The 23,470-nt window shown below is 43.1% G+C and overlaps 1 protein-coding gene and 1 long non-coding RNA gene across 3 annotated transcripts; both read right to left on the bottom strand.

Annotated features, from left to right (window-relative positions):
- Positions 1-137: 137 nt before the first annotated feature.
- Positions 138-1,668, bottom strand: LOC115208703 (uncharacterized). Its single transcript, XR_003881223.1, has 2 exons — positions 1,575-1,668; positions 138-632 (listed from the first exon to the last, which is right to left on the bottom strand). It is a non-coding gene; the product is annotated as an uncharacterized LOC115208703 (long non-coding RNA).
- A 3,301-nt stretch (positions 1,669-4,969) lies between these two features.
- LOC115208701 (transcription factor Sp2-like) lies at positions 4,970-21,730 on the bottom strand. 2 transcript variants are annotated; one of them, XM_029776992.1, is made up of 8 exons: positions 21,586-21,730; positions 20,341-20,417; positions 11,559-12,260; positions 11,055-11,252; positions 10,005-10,299; positions 9,556-9,736; positions 7,923-8,116; positions 4,970-7,446 (listed from the first exon to the last, which is right to left on the bottom strand). In XM_029776992.1, the coding sequence occupies exons 1-8, from the start codon at positions 21,653-21,655 to the stop codon at positions 7,346-7,348; spliced, it is 1,818 nt and encodes a 605-aa protein (XP_029632852.1). In that variant the 5' UTR covers positions 21,656-21,730; the 3' UTR covers positions 4,970-7,345. The 2 variants fall into 2 exon arrangements, with proteins under 2 accessions (XP_029632852.1, XP_029632853.1); XM_029776993.1 differs by lacking the exon at positions 21,586-21,730 and adding an exon at positions 20,508-21,578.
- Between the last annotated feature and the right edge of the window lie 1,740 nt (positions 21,731-23,470).

Below are 23,470 nucleotides of genomic sequence, written 5' to 3'. Positions count from 1 at the left end.
TTTCGCCCAAAAAATGAACTAATGTAATCAAAAACAACATTAAAACACTTAGATTTTCAGGCTACACCATAAATACAACAATAAAACAATGTATGGTTATTAGTTACATTGAGCATAAAAGACACAGGAGGCTTCTCTATATGGAATGTTTTTTTTATTCCGTATCAGAAATATCAGTAAGAAAAGTCCTATAAAAGACATGTAGGTATGTCTTTAAAATATAAAAGACGTGTAAAAATTACAAAGTTGAATAGTTTACAAATAATAAAATGTTTTTCTTTTTAAATATAAGTAAACTGCAGGTGAACAGAATATTATTTGGTGACAGACATATTCACAGGCTATCAATACTATGAAGGCCTACATTGAAAATAAGACATACTATTGGACAAGCTCTACATTGTGTTTGGTTTGAGGTAGGCTATGTTGTATTATCTGTGTCTCTGTAGATGTGTGTGCGTCAATAAGTTTGATTAGATGGCAACTCTAACATACACAATTCCAAACCTGCGCATCTCCTTGTTCCAGTATTGCGCCCCAGGTTTCTTCTTGCAGCCAAACAAACCGCAGAACCAGCCACAACACTTATTTTTCTTGGGAGCCCGCTCCTGCCAGAAGAGGGGTTTGATATCCTGTGAACAAACAGAGCTTGTGAGCAGTGGTGTGTATTCATGAATGCCAAGGGAAGCCAGTCTTTCCCAAAACATTTACCAAGAAAAAAAACATAAAATAATTAATCTTTCATCTCTCTGTGTTTCATAATTTTCCTTCAATTCGCAAGAGGCTGAATGTGCAGTATATGAAAGCATCCACTCGACTGAAACAGCGCCCCTCTGCCTCTCTGTACAGTATGTGTAGGCCATCTATCTGATGCTGTCTGGTCCAAAAGAGTATGACATTGTTGCCGGCTATAGCTTTCAACGCAAGGGAAGCCAGCGAGCATTTGGCCTCCCTTGATAAAATTGTATATAAAATAATAGCCAATCAGTAATAGCCAATTAAACTGAGTGAGTTCAACTGTAAATGGTCCTGGCGCACCAAAAACGTGTCAATGGATGCCAGTTTGGATTTGCCTTCACTCTTATCAAATCGTATTGAGAGCATACTGTCATTGAAAGAAACAACTTGAATTGTTGCGTTTTGGTGATTTCAAGCAAATTGCTATTTCCTAAATTAGTCATGGATGGAGATAGGTATTTGGACTTGTGGTTTTACTTAATTCTCTGTACTGGCCAATGATTATAAAAGCGATTCTGATCCAACCATTAAGTCATACATTGTGCCCTTGGCCTGAGAGAATGGACGTTCAATATGTAGCTAGATGTAGAAGACTAATGTTAACTAGCTAACGTTGCCCATGAAAGGACGTAAGGCTAGCGAGCAAGCATTTTAGCCAGGTAGCATAGGACAACCAAAAATAAAAGCATGTACTGTTTGACAGAGTGATAGACCGTTTTGTCAACATGAAAGAGAGAAGGATGGCATTGGCTGAAGCTGCAGCTCAGTACGGGACAGACAACATTCAAATTGACTGATATTATCAATGAGACAATGCAGAATACAGTGTAGCTTACCTTCTCAACTGGGGTAAGGAGTTTTTCCAGCGCTTGCTTTCTCAATATGTAGCTCCAGCTTGGTTTTGTCTGGGGTAAATGGTAAAGTGACAACATAGGAACTGATAGAACGGAAGTGCAAGTTGTTATTGCCCAACATGTTAGTAGCTGTGTACTCAGGGGGAGGGGATGTAACTTCCTTTTGTATGTATGTATTCATATTTGCTGACAATTATGACTAAATAAAAAACATTTGATCACATAAAAAAAGTAGCTGTGTCCTCAACATTGGATATTGTTGTAAAATTGTGAATGAAAAAACATTGTGGAATACAAGTCATTTACAAGAGACTAGGCCTGATTCTGAATGTACCACAACAACAGTAAACAGTGTTCTGCCTGTATCATTCGGTGTGCTGGTCTTTCTCTTGACCGGGATGTTGATGCAGTATGGCCGGTCATCACCCTTCTTGGTGTCCTTGGCGAAGGTCAAGGTAGACCTCAGGTGAGCCATGACCTCACTGACCGCAATGTTGCATACCAGCAGAGATCGTCTGTCTGGATACAGCTGGGATTTACATCTTGCACATTGACAGAAGGTCTTGAAGTATTCCTTCCTAATGTAGAGTTTGATGTCTTCTAAGAATTTGGCCATGTTGTCTGGCTCATTGTTGAGTTACTTCAGTGCCTAAGACTATACTCTTTGGTTTTGGTATTTCAATGCTTCATTCTGAACGTGGATATGAATGTGCTGGACCATATCATTGCAAAGTGGGATGTCATTACATTCGTAATAGTGCTTGAATGTCCATGAATCCTGGAACACACTTTCCTGTCAATAATAACAGGAACAATATCAAGGTTTGTCACCTTTGGTTTGTCCCTCTCTGCATCCTTCTGAGCCTGATCTTGCGGTGTCTTTCCACAATCCTTTGACGTTGGTCTCTGATGTTACAACCTCTTCATAGTCGTCCCCAACAAAGTATTTGGGATGGATCCAGACCACATCTCTGACGGAGGAGCGAGGCAGAGTTACACGTGGATGTATTCCAAATTGTCGCTGTCAGTCAAAGGAGGGAATGCCTTCTGAGGAGGGAAACCTTTATGGAACAGTGCCAGTTTCCCAACCTGAGAGCTGCACTAATGGAAATTGTTGTTCTTTAGGTCTTCAGGTAGGGCAACTGCAAAGAACTTCCTCTCCAAAGCCTCTTCGCAGCTCTTAGCTATTGGACGCCGTGGGCTGCGGACTTGAAGCAGATAGGTGCCACTTGTACACCATCAAGATTCACTCACAGATATAACTGGGAATGGTGGAGATGACCGCTGGGTCCTTCATGGCCACAAGTTTTTTTTTAATCTTACTCGTGGTACCAAACGTACAGTGCCTTGCAAAAGTATTCATCCCCTTGGCGTTTTTCCTATTTTGTTGCATTACAACCTGTAATTTAAATTGATTTTTATTTGGATTTCATGTAATGGACAAAAAAAATTCAAAATAATTCAAAACAGAAAAGTGGTGTGTGCACATGTGTTCAGCCCCTTTGCTTTGAAGCCCCTAAATAAGATCTGGTGCAACCAATTACCTTAAGAAGTCACATAATTAGTTAAATAAAGTCCACCTGTGTGCACTCTAAGTGTCACATGATTTGTCACATGATCTCAGTAAATATACACCTGTTCTGAAAGGTCCCAGAGTCTGCAACACCACTAAGCAAGGTGCACCACCAAGCAAGGTGCACCACCAAACAAGCGGCACCATGAAGACCAAGGAGCTCTCCAAACAGGTCAGGGACAAAGTTGTGGAGAAGTACAGATCAGAGTTGGGTTATAAAGAATATCAGAAACTTTGAACATCCCACGGAGCACCGTTAAATCCATTATAAAAAAAATGGAAAAAATATGGCACAACAACAAACCTGCCAAGAGAGGGCCGCCCACCAAAACTCACGGACCAGGCAAGGAGGGGCATTAATCAGAGAGATTCAGAGAGACCAAAGATAACCCTGAAGGAGCTGCAAACCTCCACAGCTGAGATTGGAGTATCTGTCCATAGGGCCACTTTAAGCCGTACACTCCACAAAGATAGGCTTTACAGAAGAGTGGCCAGGAAAACATTTCTTTAAGAAGAAAATAAGCAAACACGTTTGGTGTTCGCCAAAAGGCATATGGGAGACTCCCCAAACATATGGAAGAAGGTACTCTGGTATGATGAGACGAACATTGAGATTTTTGGCCATCCAGGAAAACGCTATGTCTGGCGCAAACCCAACACCTCTCATCACCCCGAGAATACCATCCCTACAGCGAAGCATGGTGGTGGCAACATTATGCTGTGGGGATGTTTTTCATCGGCAGGGACTGGCAAACTGGTCAGAATTGAAGGAATGATGGATGGCGCTAAATACAGGGAAATTCTTGAGGGAAACCTGTTTCAGTCTTCCAGAGATTTAAGACTGGGACGAAGGTTCACCTAAAAATGATCCCGAGGAGGACACTGAACCCACTAAGCAAGGGGACTGGAATTGGTCAAACATGCAGCTTAATACATGTACAAAGTTATCCTCTTTCCCTAAAAACACAATAGTCATTACTTATTTTTTTACATGAAAGTGGAGGTTAACTTGGCCCCGCAGGCAATCGATCTGAGATCGACTTACGTTTGCTTAACCCTAAAGAACATTATGTGACAAACACATTTATTTCTGAAGTCAACTGTCCAGACATCAATCCATGAAGGGGACACAGCACCCAGACCCTATAGCTTGGAATCACTCAATCCTTTTGTTTTCTGAAAATACAATTTTTACAAGAAATGATTTTATTTTTTCATTAGCCATGCACATTTAGCATAGGGTTTCCCAAGCTCGGCCCACGTTTCAGGGTGGCACACAACTGGCCCAGCGTCGTCTGGGTTTGGCCGGGGTAGGCCGTCATTGTAAATAAGAATTTGTTCTTAATTGACTTGCCTAGTTAAATAAAAGGTCATTTTATTTGAGCACTACACAGCTGATTCAAATAATCGAAGCTTGATAAGGAGTTGGATATTTGAAATCAGCTGTGTAGTCATAGGGCAAAAACCAAAACATGCACTCAGGGCGGGGCCCCAGGAGCAAGTTTTGGAAACCCTGATTTAGCAGACTCTTATCCAGAGCAACTTACAGGAACAATTAGGGTTAAGTGCCTTGCTCAAGGGCACATCAGAGTTTTTTCACCTGTCAGCTCGGGGATTCGAACCAGCAACCTTTCAGTTACTGGCCCATTGATCTAGGCTACCTGCCGCCCTATGCAAAACAAATGACAGCCAGGTAAATACTTATACACAAACAGACCTTTTTCAAAATTCACCATATGGTTCTCAGTGAGGGCAATCTCTCATGAAGGCTGATGGGACCTGGATGAAGACGGACAACACAGAATACAGTTTGAATGCTTTATTGAGGGGGTGGGTGACTGTAAAAAAGGAGCAAGCACCTGTAGTAAGCGCCTTAATACAAGTTATAAAAGATGGGCAATAGCTGGATATCTGAGGACTCCTGTTAAACAAAGGAAGTCTGAAATGTCACTCTATTCCCTATATAGTGCACTACTTCTGACCAGAGACCATAGAGCTGTGGTTGAAAGTAGTGCACAATATAGGGATTAGGGTGCTATTTCAGACATACACAGGGTCTGTATCTATTACTGTGGTAGATCAGGTTTAGAGAGGGAAAAGCACCTGGTTAACTGAGACCAACATTAGGACCTTTTCAGTTTAGGTAAAATAACTCATCCACTGATCATTACTTAAAAATCAAATAAAAATCACACATTTTCAACCTGGGCTCAAGTCAGTGCACATAAACATTGGCATTATGTAACATAAGTTAGACAAAAATAAAAGGAATTCTACAAATGCCATTCCCTGGAAATTAGACAGAAATCTCTTTAAATACTGGGTGCAACTGTCTAAGGCAACTTTAAATTCGATAGAAAAGGGATCATCTAGAAGTAATGGTGTACAAAGCAGGAATGAAGCTATACAATGTCACATTACGCATTTTCCTTTCACACTGTACAGAGTCCACTTCCTTCAGCTCTGGCGAGGCCGGCCAAAATACAAGGCAGTGTAACTTTCTATCCTACATTTTACTGTGTCTCCCAGACACATTGTATATACACATTCAGGACATACAATACAAACATAAATACGAGCAGGACTTTTTTTTCCCGTCCCCAAGGCCCAGTTTAGGCAACCTGATATACTGGACATGATTTTCATATTGGCTATTCAATGAAATGTTGATCTTATTTTAAAATGCATGAGGATCCTTTTTTTTGTTGGGGGACATTTATAAATCTTTCCGATTAGTTGATTAAATATTTGAAAGAAAAATATAAAAAATGTATGCTGTTATGCAGTTAGCTACATAAACAGTCAATATGTATTCATTGAACAGAACATATTGTAATACTACGAGTAAAGGTCTAGCGCAGGTGTTCTTCCTTGAGTGTTAAAGGAATTCAAACACCAGACACTCTAGATAAATAATAGTAGATAGCGTGTCAATTGTTATGTCATACGAATCGGAAATGTTTTGTCAAACATATTTGCATCAAACGGATCTTAATGTAGATCATAATAGACAAGTTATGACTTCTAATGTAATCTAATAACTTGTGACAGGCCCGAGAAAGCATTTTAAATGTCAATTTTTTTTGCTTCTTATGACATGATTGTCAGGCCAGACCAATATTTGGGACATATTTAGTTAATATCATAATGATATACACATAGCAATGCACTACATTTAAACTCATTAGGAGGGAGTCTGTATTCAAAATAATTTGTAACTCTTCACTCAAACAAAAAAATGCCAAAACCTAAATTACATTTTCGATTTACAAAAAAACTCCCGAAAAGGGTATTATGTCTGAACATCATAAATATCTATATTTGCCATTGTACGTGTGGATGTATGTTTGTATGCAGAAAATCTTTTGCCAACTTGGGTTTTCCGAGTCTGGAACTGTGTAAGGTTTCAAAGTGGTCACCAAGGCCTCATAGGTATGCATGTTTTCTTAGCAACCAAATCATTTATTTGTTGGAAAATCAATAATATTACTTTGATATTGAACAAGAATAGAATTACAAATACCGTTCAAACCATGTAAACGGATATGATATGCATGTAGTGCAATTTACTGAATAGGATTTGTTTGACTGAAAAAAGTACCTTGGATACTCGTGGGGCTTGAGGATCAACTTTGAAAAAAACTTATTCTGGAGCTTCAACAACAATAATATTTGTTATTATTAATATTGAAAAGAATAAAACATGGAAAAACAAGAAGGGGCAAGAGTGTCTGGAGTCTCCTTTGGGCTCGGGTACTTTGGTAGACTAAATCTATCCGTTTTGCTCTCATTCCTCCATCAGGCCTGGTGACTGGATTTGGATATGGCGCTCAGAGCGTGAGGTCATCAGAACACAGCAGCCACGCCTGGCTGTCTTTCTGGGAGACCGCCTTTCGCTGTTCTACGCATTCTGCCTACGTAGGTAAGCCTGCTGTCCGTAATTATATGTATATTTTTATCATTAATAACTTGACTGGAACAGTTGAGTCCATGAGGAGGAGGATTGGTATGTACACCAGGCTATGAAGCCTCTGTGAGGGAGTAAGGAGAATGGGGCGTATGGGGCCTTTTTGGGGTTCACCCATCATGGGACTACTCTCTTGGTATCCTCTCCTGCGGCCCTCTATGGGGTTTAGTTCATCAGGGCATGTCTGTGTATACAGTCGGTATACAGCACAGCTCACAAGTTCTTGGTGTTTATGTGTGTTTTGTAATGCTTCGTGAGATGGTCGCTCCTCATGAACCGTTTCTGACACTGGTTGCACTCGAAGCGCTTGTCTCCTGCAAGGAAAAGACAGAATAAATGTGTGGTTTAATTTTCCTGCATATCACAAAACTATGAAACAGCAATACCATTCTTCTCTGCTGCAAGGGAATCTCTGCTACAAATCTGAGTGCCTGCTTGAGTCCTGGAAACTTCAGCAAAACTAACATACTGTATGTGCATCGTCTGCTTGAGTCCTGACGTGGTGAAAACAATGGTGTATGAGAATGATTTGGCATATGGAGCATTGTCGACTGACTTGTGCTAACCTTGCTGTGTACGTACCTCCTGAGTGTGTGTTCAGTAGGGGGAAAACGTTTTCAAAAACAGGGGAGGTACTATCTGAACTTGTCCAATAAGAACACAGAATTTTATCCATTGAAAAACGTTTTGCTACGGTGTTCCTTACTGAACATTACCCAGTGAGTGTTTTGCAGACTGACCTACATTCATCCTACAGTGTGTATCAGTGCGTCTCCTGCGGTGGACAGACCTGTGTGTGTCCTGGCGTGTCGCTGCAGCTCGTCACTGCGCGTGAAGCGTTTGCCGCAGAAGACCCAGTTGCAGACGAAGGGCCGCTCGCCGGTGTGCAGGCGCACGTGGGCCCGGAGGAGGGATGTTTTCCGGAACGTCTTCTCACAGCCCGGGATGTGACAGATGTGCTTCCTCTTCCCCACCTCGCCGGGCCTGCACAACACAGAAAACACAAACTTAACTACACTATATATACACACAAAAGTATGCAGGCACCCCTTCAAATTAGTGGATTTGGCTATTTCAGCCACACAGATGTATAAAATCAAGCACACAGCCACGCAACCTCCATAGACAAACATTGGCAGTAGAATGGTCTTTACTGAAGAGCTCAGTGACTTTCAATGTGGCACCGTCATAGGATGCCACCTTCCCAACAAGTCAGTTCGTCAAATTTCCGCCCTGCTAGAGTTGTCATGGTCAACTGTAAGTTGTATTGTGCTGTATTGTGAAGTGGAAACGTCTAGGAGCATCAACGGCTCAGCCGGGAAGTGGTAGGCCACACAAGCTCACAGAACAGGAGCGCCGAGTGCTGAAGTGCGTAAAAATCATCTGCCCTTGGTTGCAACACTCACTAACGAGTTCCTCTGGAAGCAACGTCAGCATAAGAACTGTTCGTCGGAAGCTTAATGAAATGGGTTTCCATGGCCGAGCAGCCGCACACAAGCCTAAGATCACCATGCGCAATGCCAAGCATCGACAGGAGTGGTGTAAAGCTCGCTGCCATTGGACACTGGAAGTGCGTTCTCTGGAGTGATGAATAATGCTTCACCATCTGGCAGTCCAACGGACGAATCTGGGTTTGGCGGATGCCAGGAGAACGCTACCTGACCCAATGCATAGTGCCAAATGTAAAGTTTGATGGAGGAGGAATATTGGTCTGGGGCTGTTTTTCATGGTTTGGGCTAGGCCCCTTAGTTCCAGTGAGGGGAAATCTTAACGCTAGAGCATACAATGACATTCTAGACGATTCTGTGCTTCCAACTTTATGGCAACAGCTTGGGGAAGGCCCTTTCCGGTTTCAGCATGACAATGTCCCTGTGCACAAACAAGGTCCATATAGAAATGGTTGTCGAAGATCGGTGTGGAAGAACTTGAGCCCTGATCTCAATCCCATCTAACACCTTTGGGATGAATTGGAACTCCGAATGCGAGCCAAACCTAATCGCCCAACATCAGTGCCCGACCTCACTAATGCTCTTGTACCTGAATGGAAGCAAGTCCCTGCAGCAATGTTCCAACATCTAGTGGAAAGCCTTCCCAGAAGAGTTGAGGCTGTTATAGCCATGATTTTGGAATGAGATGTTTGACGAGCAGGTGTCACATACTTTTGGTAATGTAGTGTATTCACTATATTTCTGCTTGGTGCACAAGTATTAATAGCAGGAGGATAGAAAGTAGTTGCTTGCAATCGTGGTTGTTTCCCTGCCCCAATCTCACAAAAGGGTACACTTTGCCATACAGGTATCAGTTTGTATCAACCAAGACTTTCCATATTGGTAAAAAAATATATGGGTTTATACTGTATATCATGTTTTTTTCCCCACCAGGTGCTCAGGCCTGTATCTAGTTTGCTAGTAAGAGCCACTTGCCTCTTCTCGGAGTCCTTACAGTTGGGGCAGGTGCAGGCCATGCGGCGTTTCTTCTCCCCAGGCTGCCCCTGCAGCTCCAGAGCTAGAGTCTGCTCCATCTGCACCTGGTGGCCCTGGGAGGTCACGCCGCCCAGCTGGAGGGCCCCGCCCTGTACCGTCTGCACTGTCAGGTGCTGCTGCCCTGAAAGAACAGTAGAGAAACTTTAACATATTGCACATGAGTAATAAACATATTGAACATATATAAACATACTTTACACAGACATGACCACACACACACATACTGACACACACATGCAGGCCTCCATTAGCTTGCTAAAAGTCCATTGGAATGCAAACCGTTTTTAAACGAAGACAGTATGGAAATAGAGAGGATATGGATATGCCCTTGTGGATTTGGATACGGACAAGCACTTTTTATATTTGTCACGAACACACAGTACACACACCTCCTGCGTTGGTGATGGTGACGGGCACTCCTTGCACCTGGACCCCGTTGATGTTTATAGTCTGCACGGCCTGTCCCGCCGAAGAGAGCTGGGCTGCATTCAATGCTATCATCCCCCCCGCCGGGGCTATTTTTGGTAGGGTCCTCTCCTTCCTGCCCCCCGCCAGTGCTCGCTTGGTGGCCCCCACGGACGACAGGGTGGTGGTGACCATGCTGGAGGGCGTTGTTGCCGTGGAAACTGTGGTTTCCTGGAGCTGCACAGTCTGCCATTCGCCTGATGCTGTTTTGATCAGCAGCTGAGAGGAGCACAGGGGTGTCAGACTAACATGGAACAAATCTGTCAGATTAGGACACATTTCTGTATTAAAGTCCCATTTCCACTTTTATGGTTTCATTACATTTCAGCTGTTTGGAAAGCGCTTGTGCAATCAAGACTCAATCATGGACACCCTTACTGACAGTTGTGGCTGCTTCGCGTGATGTATTGTTGTCTCTAACTTCTTGCTGTTGTCTGTGCCCAATAATGTTTGTACCATGTTTTGTGCTGCTCCATGTTGTGATGCTACCATGTTGTTGTCATGTGGTGTTGCTACCATGCTGTGTTGTCATGTGTTACTGCCATGCTGTGTTGTCGTCTTAGGTCTTTCTTTATGTAGTGTTGTCTCATGGCGTGATGTGTGTTTTGTCCTATATTTTATTTTTAATCCCAGCCCCCGTCCCCGCAGGAGGCCTTTTGGTAGGCCGTCAGTATAAATCCGAATTTGTTCTTAACTGACTTGCCTAGTTAAAAAAGGTTAAATAAATACAAATAAAATAATTAAACATGTGGATAGCCTGGAGTGAGTGTAGAGAGGTGGTGTGCATGCAGCACCTGTAGGTGTTTTGTGTGTGTGAGTGTGTGTGTGGCCTGTGTGCATGACTACATTGACAACATCAGACTGACCTATCTACAAATCACCTTGCAACCTAACTAACTACTCTGAGTAACTCCTAGATCTGTCAGTTTGCTGAGAGAGCTACATTGATGATCTCTAACAACTTGTGTGTGTACCTGAGTAGGCTCTGGCTGCAGGCTGGGTGCAGGCTGTCTCTGGGGGACCTGAGGCAGGGTGGCGGAGGCGGCCTGCACCACCTTCAGGGCCTGCTGGGGGATCTGGACCACCTGCTGCTCCTGTTTCTGCTGCACCAACTGCACCAGCTGCTGCTGGCCCGACCCGGTGTTCTGCACAATCAGGAGCTGGTTCCCCGCCTGGGGAGAACACCGAGAGAGCAGCAATGAAACACAGCCCTAAATCTGTCCAACACTTACTCATACAGGGACCACAATACTGGAGGTTGAAGGGGTGATAGAGTAGGCTAACTCTCACGTAAAGCATAGCATTTTGAGTTTGAGAAATACAGATGAAATCATTAGATACTCATTTACACACACAAACTCACAAGCATTGTAGACACATTCAGTAATTAGTACCCATTTGTAGCCCAATCAAGCAAGTGAACTACTCCACAAGTCATGGTTGACCCCACACCAAATGCAGCAGAACAACAAACATACCTGAATAATATTCTCCCCAGCTTCTAATAATATCGTCTCCATCTGCTCGGGGGGCGGAGAGGTGGTCTGTGGTGGAGGGGCTGCTGCCACCAGCTTCTTCCTTCCTCGTCTGCCCTTTGTTGGCGGGGGAGGAGCTGCCGCTGGCTCCTCTCCGGTGGCTACGTTGAGGGGCAGCGTGAGCCCGCTGGGCAGCCGCACCACGTTAGCTGCATTGGGTTTCCGCCCCCTGGGGGACGGCTTGATGGCCACCGTCTTCTGCGGGGTGATGGGCGCGGCAGCGGGCTGCGGCTGGGGGACCGTCATGGGTGTGGTGATGATGGCCTGGTTGGTACCCGGGATGAGCTGGATCTGTCCTCCCTGCTGCATCATCTGGATGGTCTGTGTGCCTCCCAGTTGCGGCATCACCTGGTATTGGATGTTGGATGTTTGATTCGAGCGGCCAGGGCTCTGCTGGATGGTGAGGACGATGGGGGTGCCGGGGTTGTTGGAGCCCAGGCCCGCTGGCAGCTGGATCACATTTCCTTTAGCGGACAAGAAGCCCAGGTTTTTGGGAGGGGCGGGGGCGATGGGGGCGGGCTTGATGGGGAGGAGACGGCGAGGTTGGGGTTGGGTAGGAGGGGCACTGACAGGGGCCTGAGCAGCAGGGGGGCCGATCTTACTACAGGTGGCGGCCAGGAGGGCCAGTGGGGAGGGCTGGGAGTCCTGTAGACAGGACCAAAGAGAGAGAGACAAATGGTAATGGGTGCAACGAGTCGGACACAAATGATTTACTGCTGATACCAGACCTGGGCCAAATCCCTGTCATTCGCATGAAGAAGCGACGCCGATACAGGGGACGTAGGTCCGGGTGCCTTGTGAGAATTCGTCGGCAAGTGGGTAACCCGCCTCTACCATCCGTCCTACCATCCGTCCTATTGGCCAACGTGCAGTCATTGAAGAATAAACTGGATGAGCTCAGTTCAAGACTATCCTAACAACGGGACATTAAAAATGTAATATCTTAGGTTTCACGAGTCGTGGCAGATCGACGACATGGATAACATACAGCTGGCTGGGTTTTCCGTGCATCGGCAAGACAAAACAGCCGTCTCCGGTAAGACAAAGGGTGGCGGTCTGTGTCTATTTGTAAATAACAGCTGGTGCACGAAATCTAATATTAAGGAAGTCTTGAGGTTTTGCTCGCCTGAGGGTAAAGTATCTCATGATTAGCTGTAGACTACACTATTTACCAAGAGAGTTTTCAGATATATTTTTCATAGATGTCTATTTACCACAACAAACCGATGCTGGCACTAAGACCGCACTAAACGAGCTTTATATGGCCATAAGCAAACAAGAAAATGCTCATCCAGAGGCGGTGCTCCTAGTGGCCGGGGACTTTAATGCAGGGAAACTTAAATTATTTTTACCTAATTTCTACCAGCATGTTACATGTGCAACCAGAGGGGGAAAAAACTAGACCACCTTGACTCCACACACAGGTACGTGTACAAAGCTCTCCCTCGCCCTCCATTTGGAAAATCTGAGCATAATTCTATCCTCCTGATTCCTGCTTACAAGCAAAAACTAAAGCAGGAAGTACCAGCGACTCGTTCAATACGGAAGTGGTCAGATGATGCTGATACTAAGCTATAGGACTGTTTTGCTAGCACAGACTGGAATATGTTCTGGGATTCATCCAATGGCATTGAGGAGTATACCACATCAGTCACCAGCTTCATCAATAAGTGCATCGATGACATCGTCCCCACAGTAACCGTACGTACATACCCCAACCAGAAGCCATGGATTACAGGCAACATCCTCACTGAGCTGAAGGTTAGTGCTGCTGCTTTAAAGGGAGTGGGACTCTAACCCGGATGCTTATAAGAAATCCCGCTGTGCCCTCTGACAAACCATCAAACAGGCAAAGCGTAAATACAGGACTAAGAGTGAATCCTACTACACTGGCTCCGACGCTCGTTGGATGTGGCAGGGCTTGCAAACTATTATGAACTACAAAGGGAAGCCCAGCCGCGAGCTGCCAAGTGACACGAGCCTACCAGACGACCTAAATGACTTCTATGCGCACTTCGACACTGAAGCATGCATGAGCACCAGCTGTTCCCGACAACTGTGATCACGCTTTCCGTAGCCAATGTGAGTAAGTCCTTTAAACAGTCAACATTCACAAGGATGCCAGGCCAGACGGATTAGCAGGACGTGTACTACGAGCATGCGCTGCGCTGACCAACAGGCAAGTGTATTCACTGACATTTTCAACCTCTCCCTGACCGAGTCTGTAATACCTACATGTTTCAAGCAGACCACCATAGTCCCTGTGCCCAAGAACACAAAGGTAACATGCCTAAATGACTACCGACCCGTATTACTCATATGTAGCCATGAAGTGCTTTGAAAGGCTGGCCATGGCTCACATCAACACCATCATGCCAGAAACCCTAGACCCACTCCAATTTGCACACCACCCCAACAGATGACGCAATCTATATTGCACTCCACACTGCCCTTTACCACCTGGACAAAAGAAACACCTACGTGAGAATGCTGTTCATTGACTACAGCTCAGCGTTCAACACCATAGTGCCCTCAAAGCGCATCACTAAGCTAAAGACCCTGGGACTAAACACCTCGCTCTGCAACTGGATCCTGGACTTCCTGACGGGCCACCCCCAGATGGTAAGGGTAGGCAACAGTACATCTGCCATGCTGATCCTCAACTCTGGGATGTGTGCTTAGTCCCCTCCTGTACTCCCTGTTTACCCACGACTGCGTGGCCAAGCACGACTCCAACACCATCATTAAGTTTGCAGAGGCCACAACAGTGGTAGGCCTGATCACTGACAACGATGAGACAGCCTATAGGGAGGAGGTCAAAGACCTGGCAGTGTGGTGCCAGGACAACAACCTCTCCCTCAAGGTGATCAAGACAAAGGAGATAATCGTGGACTACAGGAAAAGGAGGGCAGAGCACGCCACCATTCTCATTGACGGGGCTGTAGTGGAGCAGGTTGAGAGCTTCAAGTTCCTTGGTGTCCACATCATCAACAAACGATCATGGTCCAAACACACCAAGACAGTTGTGAAGAGGGCACGACAAGAGCATCCTGGTTGCATCACCGCCTGGTATGGCAACTGCTCTGCCTCCATCCGCAAGGTGCTACAGAGGGTAGTGCGTTAGGCCCAGCATATCACAGGGGCCAAGCTTCCTGCCATCCAGGACCTCTATACCAGGCAGTGTCAGAGAAAGGCCCTAAAAATTGCAAAAGACTCCAGCCACCCATGTCATAGACTGTTCTCTCTGCCACCGCCCAGCAAGCGGTAGCTGGTACCGGAACGCCAAGTCTATATCCAAAAGGCTTCTTAACAGCTTCTACCCCCATGCCATAAGACTGCTAAACAGCTAATCAAATGGCTACCCAGACTATTTGCAGTGACCCCCCCCCCCTTTACACTGCTGCTACTTGCTTTTTATTATCTATGCATAATGACTTTACCCCTACCTACATATTACCTCGAATAACCAGTACCTCTGCACATTGACTCGGTACCGATACCCCTGTATATAGCCTTGTTATTGTATTGTTGCTCTTTAATTTTTTGGGTTTATCTTTTGTTTATTTAGTAAATATTTCTTTACTCTTTTTTTCCTTAACTGCATTGTTGGTTAAGGGCTTGTAAGTAAGCATTTCATGGTAAGGTCTACACCTTTTGTATTTGGCCAATTTTTTGAACCAGGGATGGAATTGGGCTGTAACTAGGGATGGGCGATATATTTAATTAGAATGTATGTTTTAACGCAATGTTCCAAATGCCTGTATCACAAGAATCCGTTTTTTTTTTGTCTGTTTTTATGAGCGTTTTTCCGTTTTTGGTCTCGTCTCCTTCTGTGCACCTTCCCACTCGCACAGACACCAAGCCCCGCCCCCTGCCACTCACAACAAGATCACTTCTTCCTCTCTGACAAGCAATTCCAACTTGCTATTTGCATTTGAGGTTTGGTCCAACAGAATCGGTTAATTCCCCTTCTAACGATACCCTTTTTATTTCTAAACTTTCAAAATTTAGAACAGAGCAGATCATACTAAAACGGGAGTGTCAAGGAACATGATTGTGGAAAACGAATGCTCAGTTTGGTGTACGAGGTATTGCAGTATGGTTAGTGCTATATGTGATCCTTGGGACGTGCCTACCCTAAACCTTACCTAGCCCCAACCATTTAAAATGTCAACTTCAATGGGGTAGGGACGACCCAAAGATTCCAGATAGCAAATACCATTGTGGTACCATGTACCGCTAGCAGCATTTTAGCCACATACTGTTATGTGCTAGCTGTCTAGTCTGTGTTTTATACATTTGCAATGAGCATAAAAATACGCATTTATATAAGGTATTGGCAACTCATTCTCATTCTGAGAAATAAACATCTCATCCAGGTAGGTCACTTGATTTCAACATCTAAACAAAGTGAACAGGCTGTTGGAGACTGACAGCAGGGTCTATTCATAATAGTTCAACTGTTCTACACTGCTAGCAAGCAAATAGATCCACGTTGGCTAGACTTTAAATATAAAGATTAGCTGGCTACCCACTGGCACCTGGGCTTGTGCTTGAGACAATTCTTATGAGACCCGTGTTAATTTTCTATAACGCCTGTTACAAGAAGTTGGACATTATTAGTGGATGTGCATTATGCATGGTTCTAGTGTTTGTTTTTTTTATCAAAAAAGGGGATTTTCATAGACTGACTTGAAAGCCAGATCAGTGATTATTGCAGAAAAAGCAGGTTAAACTATTTTGATTCAATTATTAGTGTGTCTTATGGTGGTGGAAGGCTTATATTTAGCATAGGTATATTTTTTACAATCCCTGAATTCATTAGATTATTCCTGACTGTTTGAAATGCAGTGTATTGACCTTTAATTGTGGGTCATTTCATGTCATTTCAGCAAGCCATGACACCCGCCATCTCAGATTGCTCTGAAATTGGTTCTGTAGTTAGAAACATATGATTGGCATTCCTGAAACATCATTTTGTTGAAATATGATTTGATCTGAGAAATTAAGCTAATTGATTGCACCCAAATTGCCCATTTTAAAATGTGTAGGATTCATATAATCTTCCATAAATATAGTACCCAACATCCGATTTGGACCATAATTCTTGCTAACAATGAGTATGACATGAGGAATCTTATAAAATGATGAAGCCACCCACGGACCTCCCACACCCCACGCCAATCCCACCCCAACAACCAGTATCAGTTCTCTGTCTGACAGTAGTATGGAACTGCTGCTTGGAGTATTGCTTCTTCATCCTTTGTAATGTATTCCTGGTGAATCTGGTGATGTTTCCCACCGTTCAGAGAAATTAGCCATTGAAGTCGCTTGCATTCTTTACCATAAATGAATGTGAAAGTACCAAGTTTTGCCCACTAGATGCCGCTGTTCCTGCTTCTGCCACCACACGCTTTATCCACTTTGTTGTTCTCCTGTGTTCATTAAATGTATCACAAAATTGTTTTTGCAACATTGGATAGAAAACCAATAGCTATTGCTCATGATGAAAATAAATTGTGTGGTCATCCTCACAATTCAAGCCAGTCCTCCATGAAAGCAATTCAGTTTTTCCTTCTCTTAGGCTTAATTTGTGTCCAGGAAACATCCCCTCTGTGTCTGGTTTACTCCATTAAAAAAAGGTCTGGATTAGACCATTCCTGATGATTGGCGAACAAGCAAACCATTAGGCTACAGCAGTTCTAATGGTTTCCATGCTACGGTCTCCAATGGTCTTCAATAATAAAAAGTCCTAAACACACACTGTATAGTGTTTTGCAATGGTATTGGGTTGGGTATAATGGTAAATGTCACTAATCACACTACATATAGATATTTTCTAATAATTTTATTTAAAAAACATACGACTGCCATGCAATGGTTTATAATTGTATTTTATTAGGGTTGTCACAACATTTTAGTCACTAGCACATTTTTCCATCAAAGTTTTGGGCCTGTAGAAAAAGTATCCACCATTCGGATAGCCCTCTCAGAGAGCTGCAATGTTTTGGACTATTCAAGGAGAGTTGGGTTGAAACATTAGGTAGCTAAGAGAAGGTCAACCTGAATTGCTTTCATGGAGGACTGGCTTGACAACACAATTTATTTTCATCATGAGCAAAAGCTATTGGTTTTCTACCCAAAGTTGCAAAGAAAATTTTAATACACACAAGAGACTGGCAAAATTAATAAAAGGGTGTGGTGGCAGAAGCAGTGGCAACAGAGAAAAACTTGGTACTTTCACACTAATTTATGATAAAGAATGCAAGCGACTTCAAAGGCTAATTTCTCTGAACATCGGAAAAAAACATCACCAGATTCATATACAGTTGAAGTCAGAAGTTTACATACACTTAGGTTGGAGTCATTGAAACTAATTTTTCAACCACTCCACCAATTTCTTGTTAACAGGCTATAGTTTTGGCAAGTCGGTTAGGACACCTACTTTGTGCACGACAAGTAAAATTTCCAACAATTGTTTACAGACAGATTATTTCACTTATCAATCACTGTATTACAATTCCAGTGGGTCAGAAGTTTACATACACTAAGTTGACTGCCTTTAAACAGCTTGGAAAATTCCAGAAAATGATGTCATGGCTTTAGAAGCTTCTGATAGGCTAATTGGCATCATTTGAGTCAATTGGAGGTGTACCTGTGGATGTATTTCAAGGCCTACCTTCAAACTCAATGCCTCTTTGCTTTGACGTCATGGGAAAATCTAAAGAAATCAGCCAAGACCTCCGAAAAAAAATTGTAGACCTCCACAAGTCTGGTTCATCCTTGGGAGCAATTTCCAAACGCCTGAAGGTACCACGTTCATCTGTACAAACAATAGCACACAAGTATAAACACCATGGGACCATACAGCCGTCATACCGCTCAGGAAGGAGACGCGTTCTGTCTCCTATAGATTTAACGTACTTTGGTGCAAAAAGTGCAAATCAATCCCAGAACAGCAAAGGACCTTGTGAAGATGCTGGAGGAAACAGGTACAAAAGTATCTATATCCACAGTAAAACGAGTCTTAGATCGACATAACCTGAAAGGCCGCTCAGCAAGGAAGAAGCCACTGCTCCAAAACCGCCATAAAAAAAGCTAGACTACGGTTTGCAACTGCACATGGGGAAACAAGATTGTGCTTTTTGGAGAAATGTCCTCTGGTCTGATGAAACAAAAATAGAACTGTTTGGCCATAATGACCATCGTTATGTTTGGAGGGAAAGGGGGAGGCTTGCATGCCGAAGAACAACATCCCAACCGTGAAGCACGGGGGTGGCAGCATCATGTTCTGGGGGTGCTTTGCTGCAGGAGGGACTGGTGCACTTCACAAAATAGATGGCATCATGAGGGAGGAAAATTATTTGGATATATTGAAGCAACATCTCAAGACATCAGTCAGGAAGTTAAAGCTTGGTCGCAAATGGATCTTCCAAATGGACAATGACCCCAAGCATACTTCCAAAGTTGTGGCAAAATGGCTTAAGGACAAAAAGTCAAGGTATTGGAGTGGCCATCACAAAGCCCTGACCACAATCCTATAGAGAATTTGTGGGTAGAACTGAAAAAGCGTGTGCGAGCAAGGAGGCTACAAACCTGACTCAGTCACGCCAGCTCTGTCAGGAGGAATGGGACAAAATTCACCCAACTTATTGTGGGAAGCTTGTGGAAGGCTACCTGAAACGTTTGACCCAAGTTAAAGAATTTAAATGCAATGCTACCAAATACTAAATGAGTGTATGTAAACTTCTGATCCACTGGGGATGTGATGAAAGAAATAGAAGCTGAAATAAATCATTCTCTCTACTATTATTCTGACATTTCACATTCTTAAAAATAAAGTAGTGATCCTAACTGACCTAAGACAGGGAATTTTTACTTGGATTAAATGTCAAGAATTGTGAAAAACTGAGTTTAAATGTATTTGGCTAAGGTGTATGTAAACTTCAACTGTGTGTGTGTGTGTGTGTGTGTGTGTGTGTGTGTGTGTGTGTGTGTGTGTGTGTGTATATATATATATATATAAATAAAAGAAACAATACTCCAAGCAGCAGCTCCATACTACTTGTTAGAGATACAACTGATACTGTATACTGGTTGTTGGGGTGGGCTTGGTGTGGGGGGTCCGTGGGTGGCTTTTGATTCATTTTATTGGATTCCTCATGTCTTACTCATTGTTAGGAAGAATTATGGTCCAAATTGGATGTTAGGTACTATATTTATTGAATATTATATGAATCCTATAAATTAAAATGGCCAATTTGGGTGCAATCAATTAGCTTAAATTTCTCAGATATCAAATTATATTTCAACAAAACGTTTCAGGAATGCTTATCTTATGTTTCTAACTACAGAAACAGATTTCTGAACAATCTGAAATGGTGAGTGTCGAAATGCTCTTTCTTGTGCTTTTTGAAGTGGAATGACTCTAGTGCAACAAAGCTTGGAGAAGAAGTAAAATAAAATAAAAATGAAAGATATATCATGAATTTCACCCAGCCCTAGGTGGAACACAGTTTACATAAAGGAGGTTAAGCTACATCTCACCATAGGCTACCAATAAAATACATAAACTACAAACTTCATGATTCACAATAGGATGGCATTGCCGGATTCAGTATGCATGCTAAAGTCAAATAATGAACCCCTCAGTTACTTTTAAGACACCACTGGGTGACATTTACACATCTAAGAACAAGCAGGAAGTAGTCTAGCTGTGACTCACTTGAGAGGAAGTGGCAGAGGGCTGGAGATACTCGCTGGGACTGACAGCAACAGTGGTGGCCATACTGTCCTGTTGATCTGCAACACACACAGAAACGCACATTGCATATACTGTAAATAGTCTAACACATTTCAAGTACCAAAAATTATGATGGTCACTGTCAATACCTCTGCTGCAGAAATTCAGGAAAGTATTACATCCGAGGGAGCTGTTTTTCCCTAAACCTATGTAAAGGCATTCAAATAAGACAGTTCACAAAGGAGATGGGAACTGCAACTCTAATAGATGAGTTGTGGATGGCTAGCTACCACCCTGTGAATGCCAGTCACGGCAGACTTGTGTGTAAATTGCGTGACCTTTAATCCGTAATAAAAGGGCGGGTCTATGACAAAAAAAAGATTGTCAGACACATGCATTGCCAACAACAACTCCTCGTCTACGAAGTACAGAATTAAAAGGCCCTAAACAAAAGTACAGTATGCTAAACAAAAGTACAGTATGCTAGCTGGCAAATGGGCACAGCAGAGAGCTACGACTTGTGTACAGTAAATTGGTGACTACTGTACCTGGCTGATTTCTCACGCAATCTCACAAATAGCTCGAGCATGATAATGTATCGCGAGAGTATCGATAAAAAAAATGGATTTGTACAAGAAATATGCACTGTGGATTTTTGGGGTCAGTTGCAATCATGACCAATGTGACTGTCTCTTTAAAATCTGATATTTTGTGCTTAGAAAGAAATGTTTGAGCGCGGCCTGAAAATAGCACCGCCATCAAACGTACACAGATAGCTTCTTGCTAACTAAACGGTTTGCTGGCTAACTGGCAGTCAGAAATGAAACAATTAGATAGCATTGCAAATACTTTTTAGTGCAGCTGACTTTTCAAACTGAGTGGAATAGACAGCCCATGGCGATACGTGCATGTGGAATTTGTTTTAATGTGAAATATCAAATGATTAGCATCAATGTATAGCTAACGGTAGCTGGAATTACAAACAGGATTCAGCTTTACTAGCTAGTATGTTAAGCTAGATACGCGTAGCAAATCAAACTCTTTGATACTGGAAAAAAAGGCAGCCCTTTTCCGGAAATGCATAGCTGGCTTGCACAATGCTCCTACTCAACCTCAAACATAAGGAATTTCCAGCACAAACGGTTCAATGTGTTTTGTTTAACACAGACCAAATTGTTTTACGAAGTACAATGTAATATAAACACCAATGTTTTAATTCCTACCCACCGCTCATGACGACACTCGCTCTCCGTGAGCCTTCAAGAGCAAGCCCCTGGAAGATTCCGCCCGCGCTCATGGACCAATCCACGCGCTGTTGTTCAATGAAGGATGCCCAGGCCAGCCAATCGACAAGAGCTCTCAGTGTGAGTGAAATTCAATTTAGCCAATGAAAAACCTGAAACCTCTCACAACCGTCGATGGACGCAATTTTAACCAATGGAGTATATAGATTAGGGTCAATAGGGTGGGTTTTAAGGGAACAGGTGGACCAGGCAAAGGGCCTATTATAATGGCTTTACATTTAAATGACGTCTATAATGTCCAATAAGAGCTCTATGGGACAAATCGGTCAAACTCAGAATGACATCCATTTTGATCAATGAGCTTGTTTCAAACCATTTGAATCAGATACTACCTGCGACAAAAGCAAAGATACAGTATGTTATTAGAATGGATAGGCTATACTCAGTCTGTCATAGTCAAAATACAATAAGGCTTACGGATAACAAGGTAGGAAGGCAGTGCTGATAAGAGCACAAGGCAAACTGTTACAAACTTGTTTTTGTCACTCTAACTAATTTACAGCTGATCTGTAGTGATGTAGGTCCTCAGGTAATCTATAGTAATAACATGTGCATGTTTTCTAAATACTCACCTACACCTTTGTCAATATCCCAGTCATTAGTCATCTGTTACAGGTGTAGCGCAATCATTGAGTGCATGCAAAATAGGCTTATTATGCATGATGATCAAGCTTGCAAAATTATGTCTAGGGGAACTATCAGATGTGCATTTCTGTTTATTAAAACATTATAGTACCACTTTACACTAGTACCTAGTGGCCTACCCTTCTTAGGCTGATTTGATTTATGACATGGATAATAAGAGCAGGGGTATTCAACTCTTACCCTACAAGGTCCGGAGCCTGCAAGTGTTCTGTTCTGCCTGATAATTAATTTTAACCACCTTGTGTGCCAGGTCCAGGTCTAAATCAGTCCCTGATTAGAGGGGAACAATGAAAACAAGCAGTGGCACTGGCTTCAAGGTCCAGAGTTGAGTTTGATGGGTATAGAGGGCAAGAATTTGAAACCAGTCAGCAACAAGAGACCAGTTCATGGTTAGAGTCATTTCCATTTCAACACAATCAGAAAAACAATTATACAAAAAAATTCAGCTCAGAATTTAAAATATCAAATTATTAAACCCTTAGTGTAGACCTGCTGGGCCTTCTTATCTAATGTCCTATTTCAATGTATCATCACAAACCCATTTACAAAACTGGATTCTCTCTATAAAGGCAAATCACCAATACTGCTGGCATAGTTAGCTGTCAAGTTCATCTGTTGTCCATCCATTGAGTTGGCCCCCAACATAGGAAGGAGCATGTGTGAATGAGCAGTCCTTGTTCTCCTAAAATCATCCTTCCTCTGTGTGTGTGTGTGTGTGTGTGTGTGTGTGTGTGTGTGTGTGTGTGTGTGTGTGTGTGTGTGTGTGTGTGTGTGTGTGTGTGTGTGTGTGTGAGAGTCTGTGTGAGAGTCTGTGTGTGAGTCTGTGTGTGAGTCTGTGTGTGAGTCTGTGTGTGAGTCTGTGTGTGTGTGCATGCATGAATAGGATAACAATTAAAAAAGGGCACTATGAAATAAGCATACGTTTGGTAGGGGGGAACTAAAAAGCAAAACAGTCAAAATTACAGAATGAGTTGTTTTTGTCAAGTGCAAGTGTTAAAAACTATTCTCTGTTAAGATTGACATTGCCTTTATGCTTTGCATGCCTCTTGTCCCCACAACTATACAACAGGGTGTGTGTTGTCATTGGTGGTTTAGTTATCAAGAGTGTATGACAGAGTAAAAACATTTGACCTTGATGCTGTTTACACTACTACTTAATTATT

This window comes from Salmo trutta, chromosome 14, assembly GCF_901001165.1.
Source record: "Salmo trutta chromosome 14, fSalTru1.1, whole genome shotgun sequence".
Taxonomy (NCBI): domain Eukaryota; kingdom Metazoa; phylum Chordata; class Actinopteri; order Salmoniformes; family Salmonidae; genus Salmo; species Salmo trutta.
This window is presented reverse-complemented; position numbering and strand designations above follow the sequence as displayed.

Bases quoted from the DNA above. Each gene is read 5' to 3' on its own strand.
- LOC115208701 (XM_029776992.1), bottom strand. From the start codon at position 21,655: ATGAGCGCGGGCGGAATCTTCCAGGGGCTTGCTCTTGAAGGCTCACGG. The intron at 12,261-20,340 runs GTGAGTCACAGC...TCCTGTCTACAG, and splicing joins CCTCTGCCACTTCCTCTCAA to GACTCCCAGCCCTCCCCACT. The intron at 11,253-11,558 runs GTATGTTTGTTG...TGTTCTCCCCAG, and splicing joins CTGGGGAGAATATTATTCAG to GCGGGGAACCAGCTCCTGAT.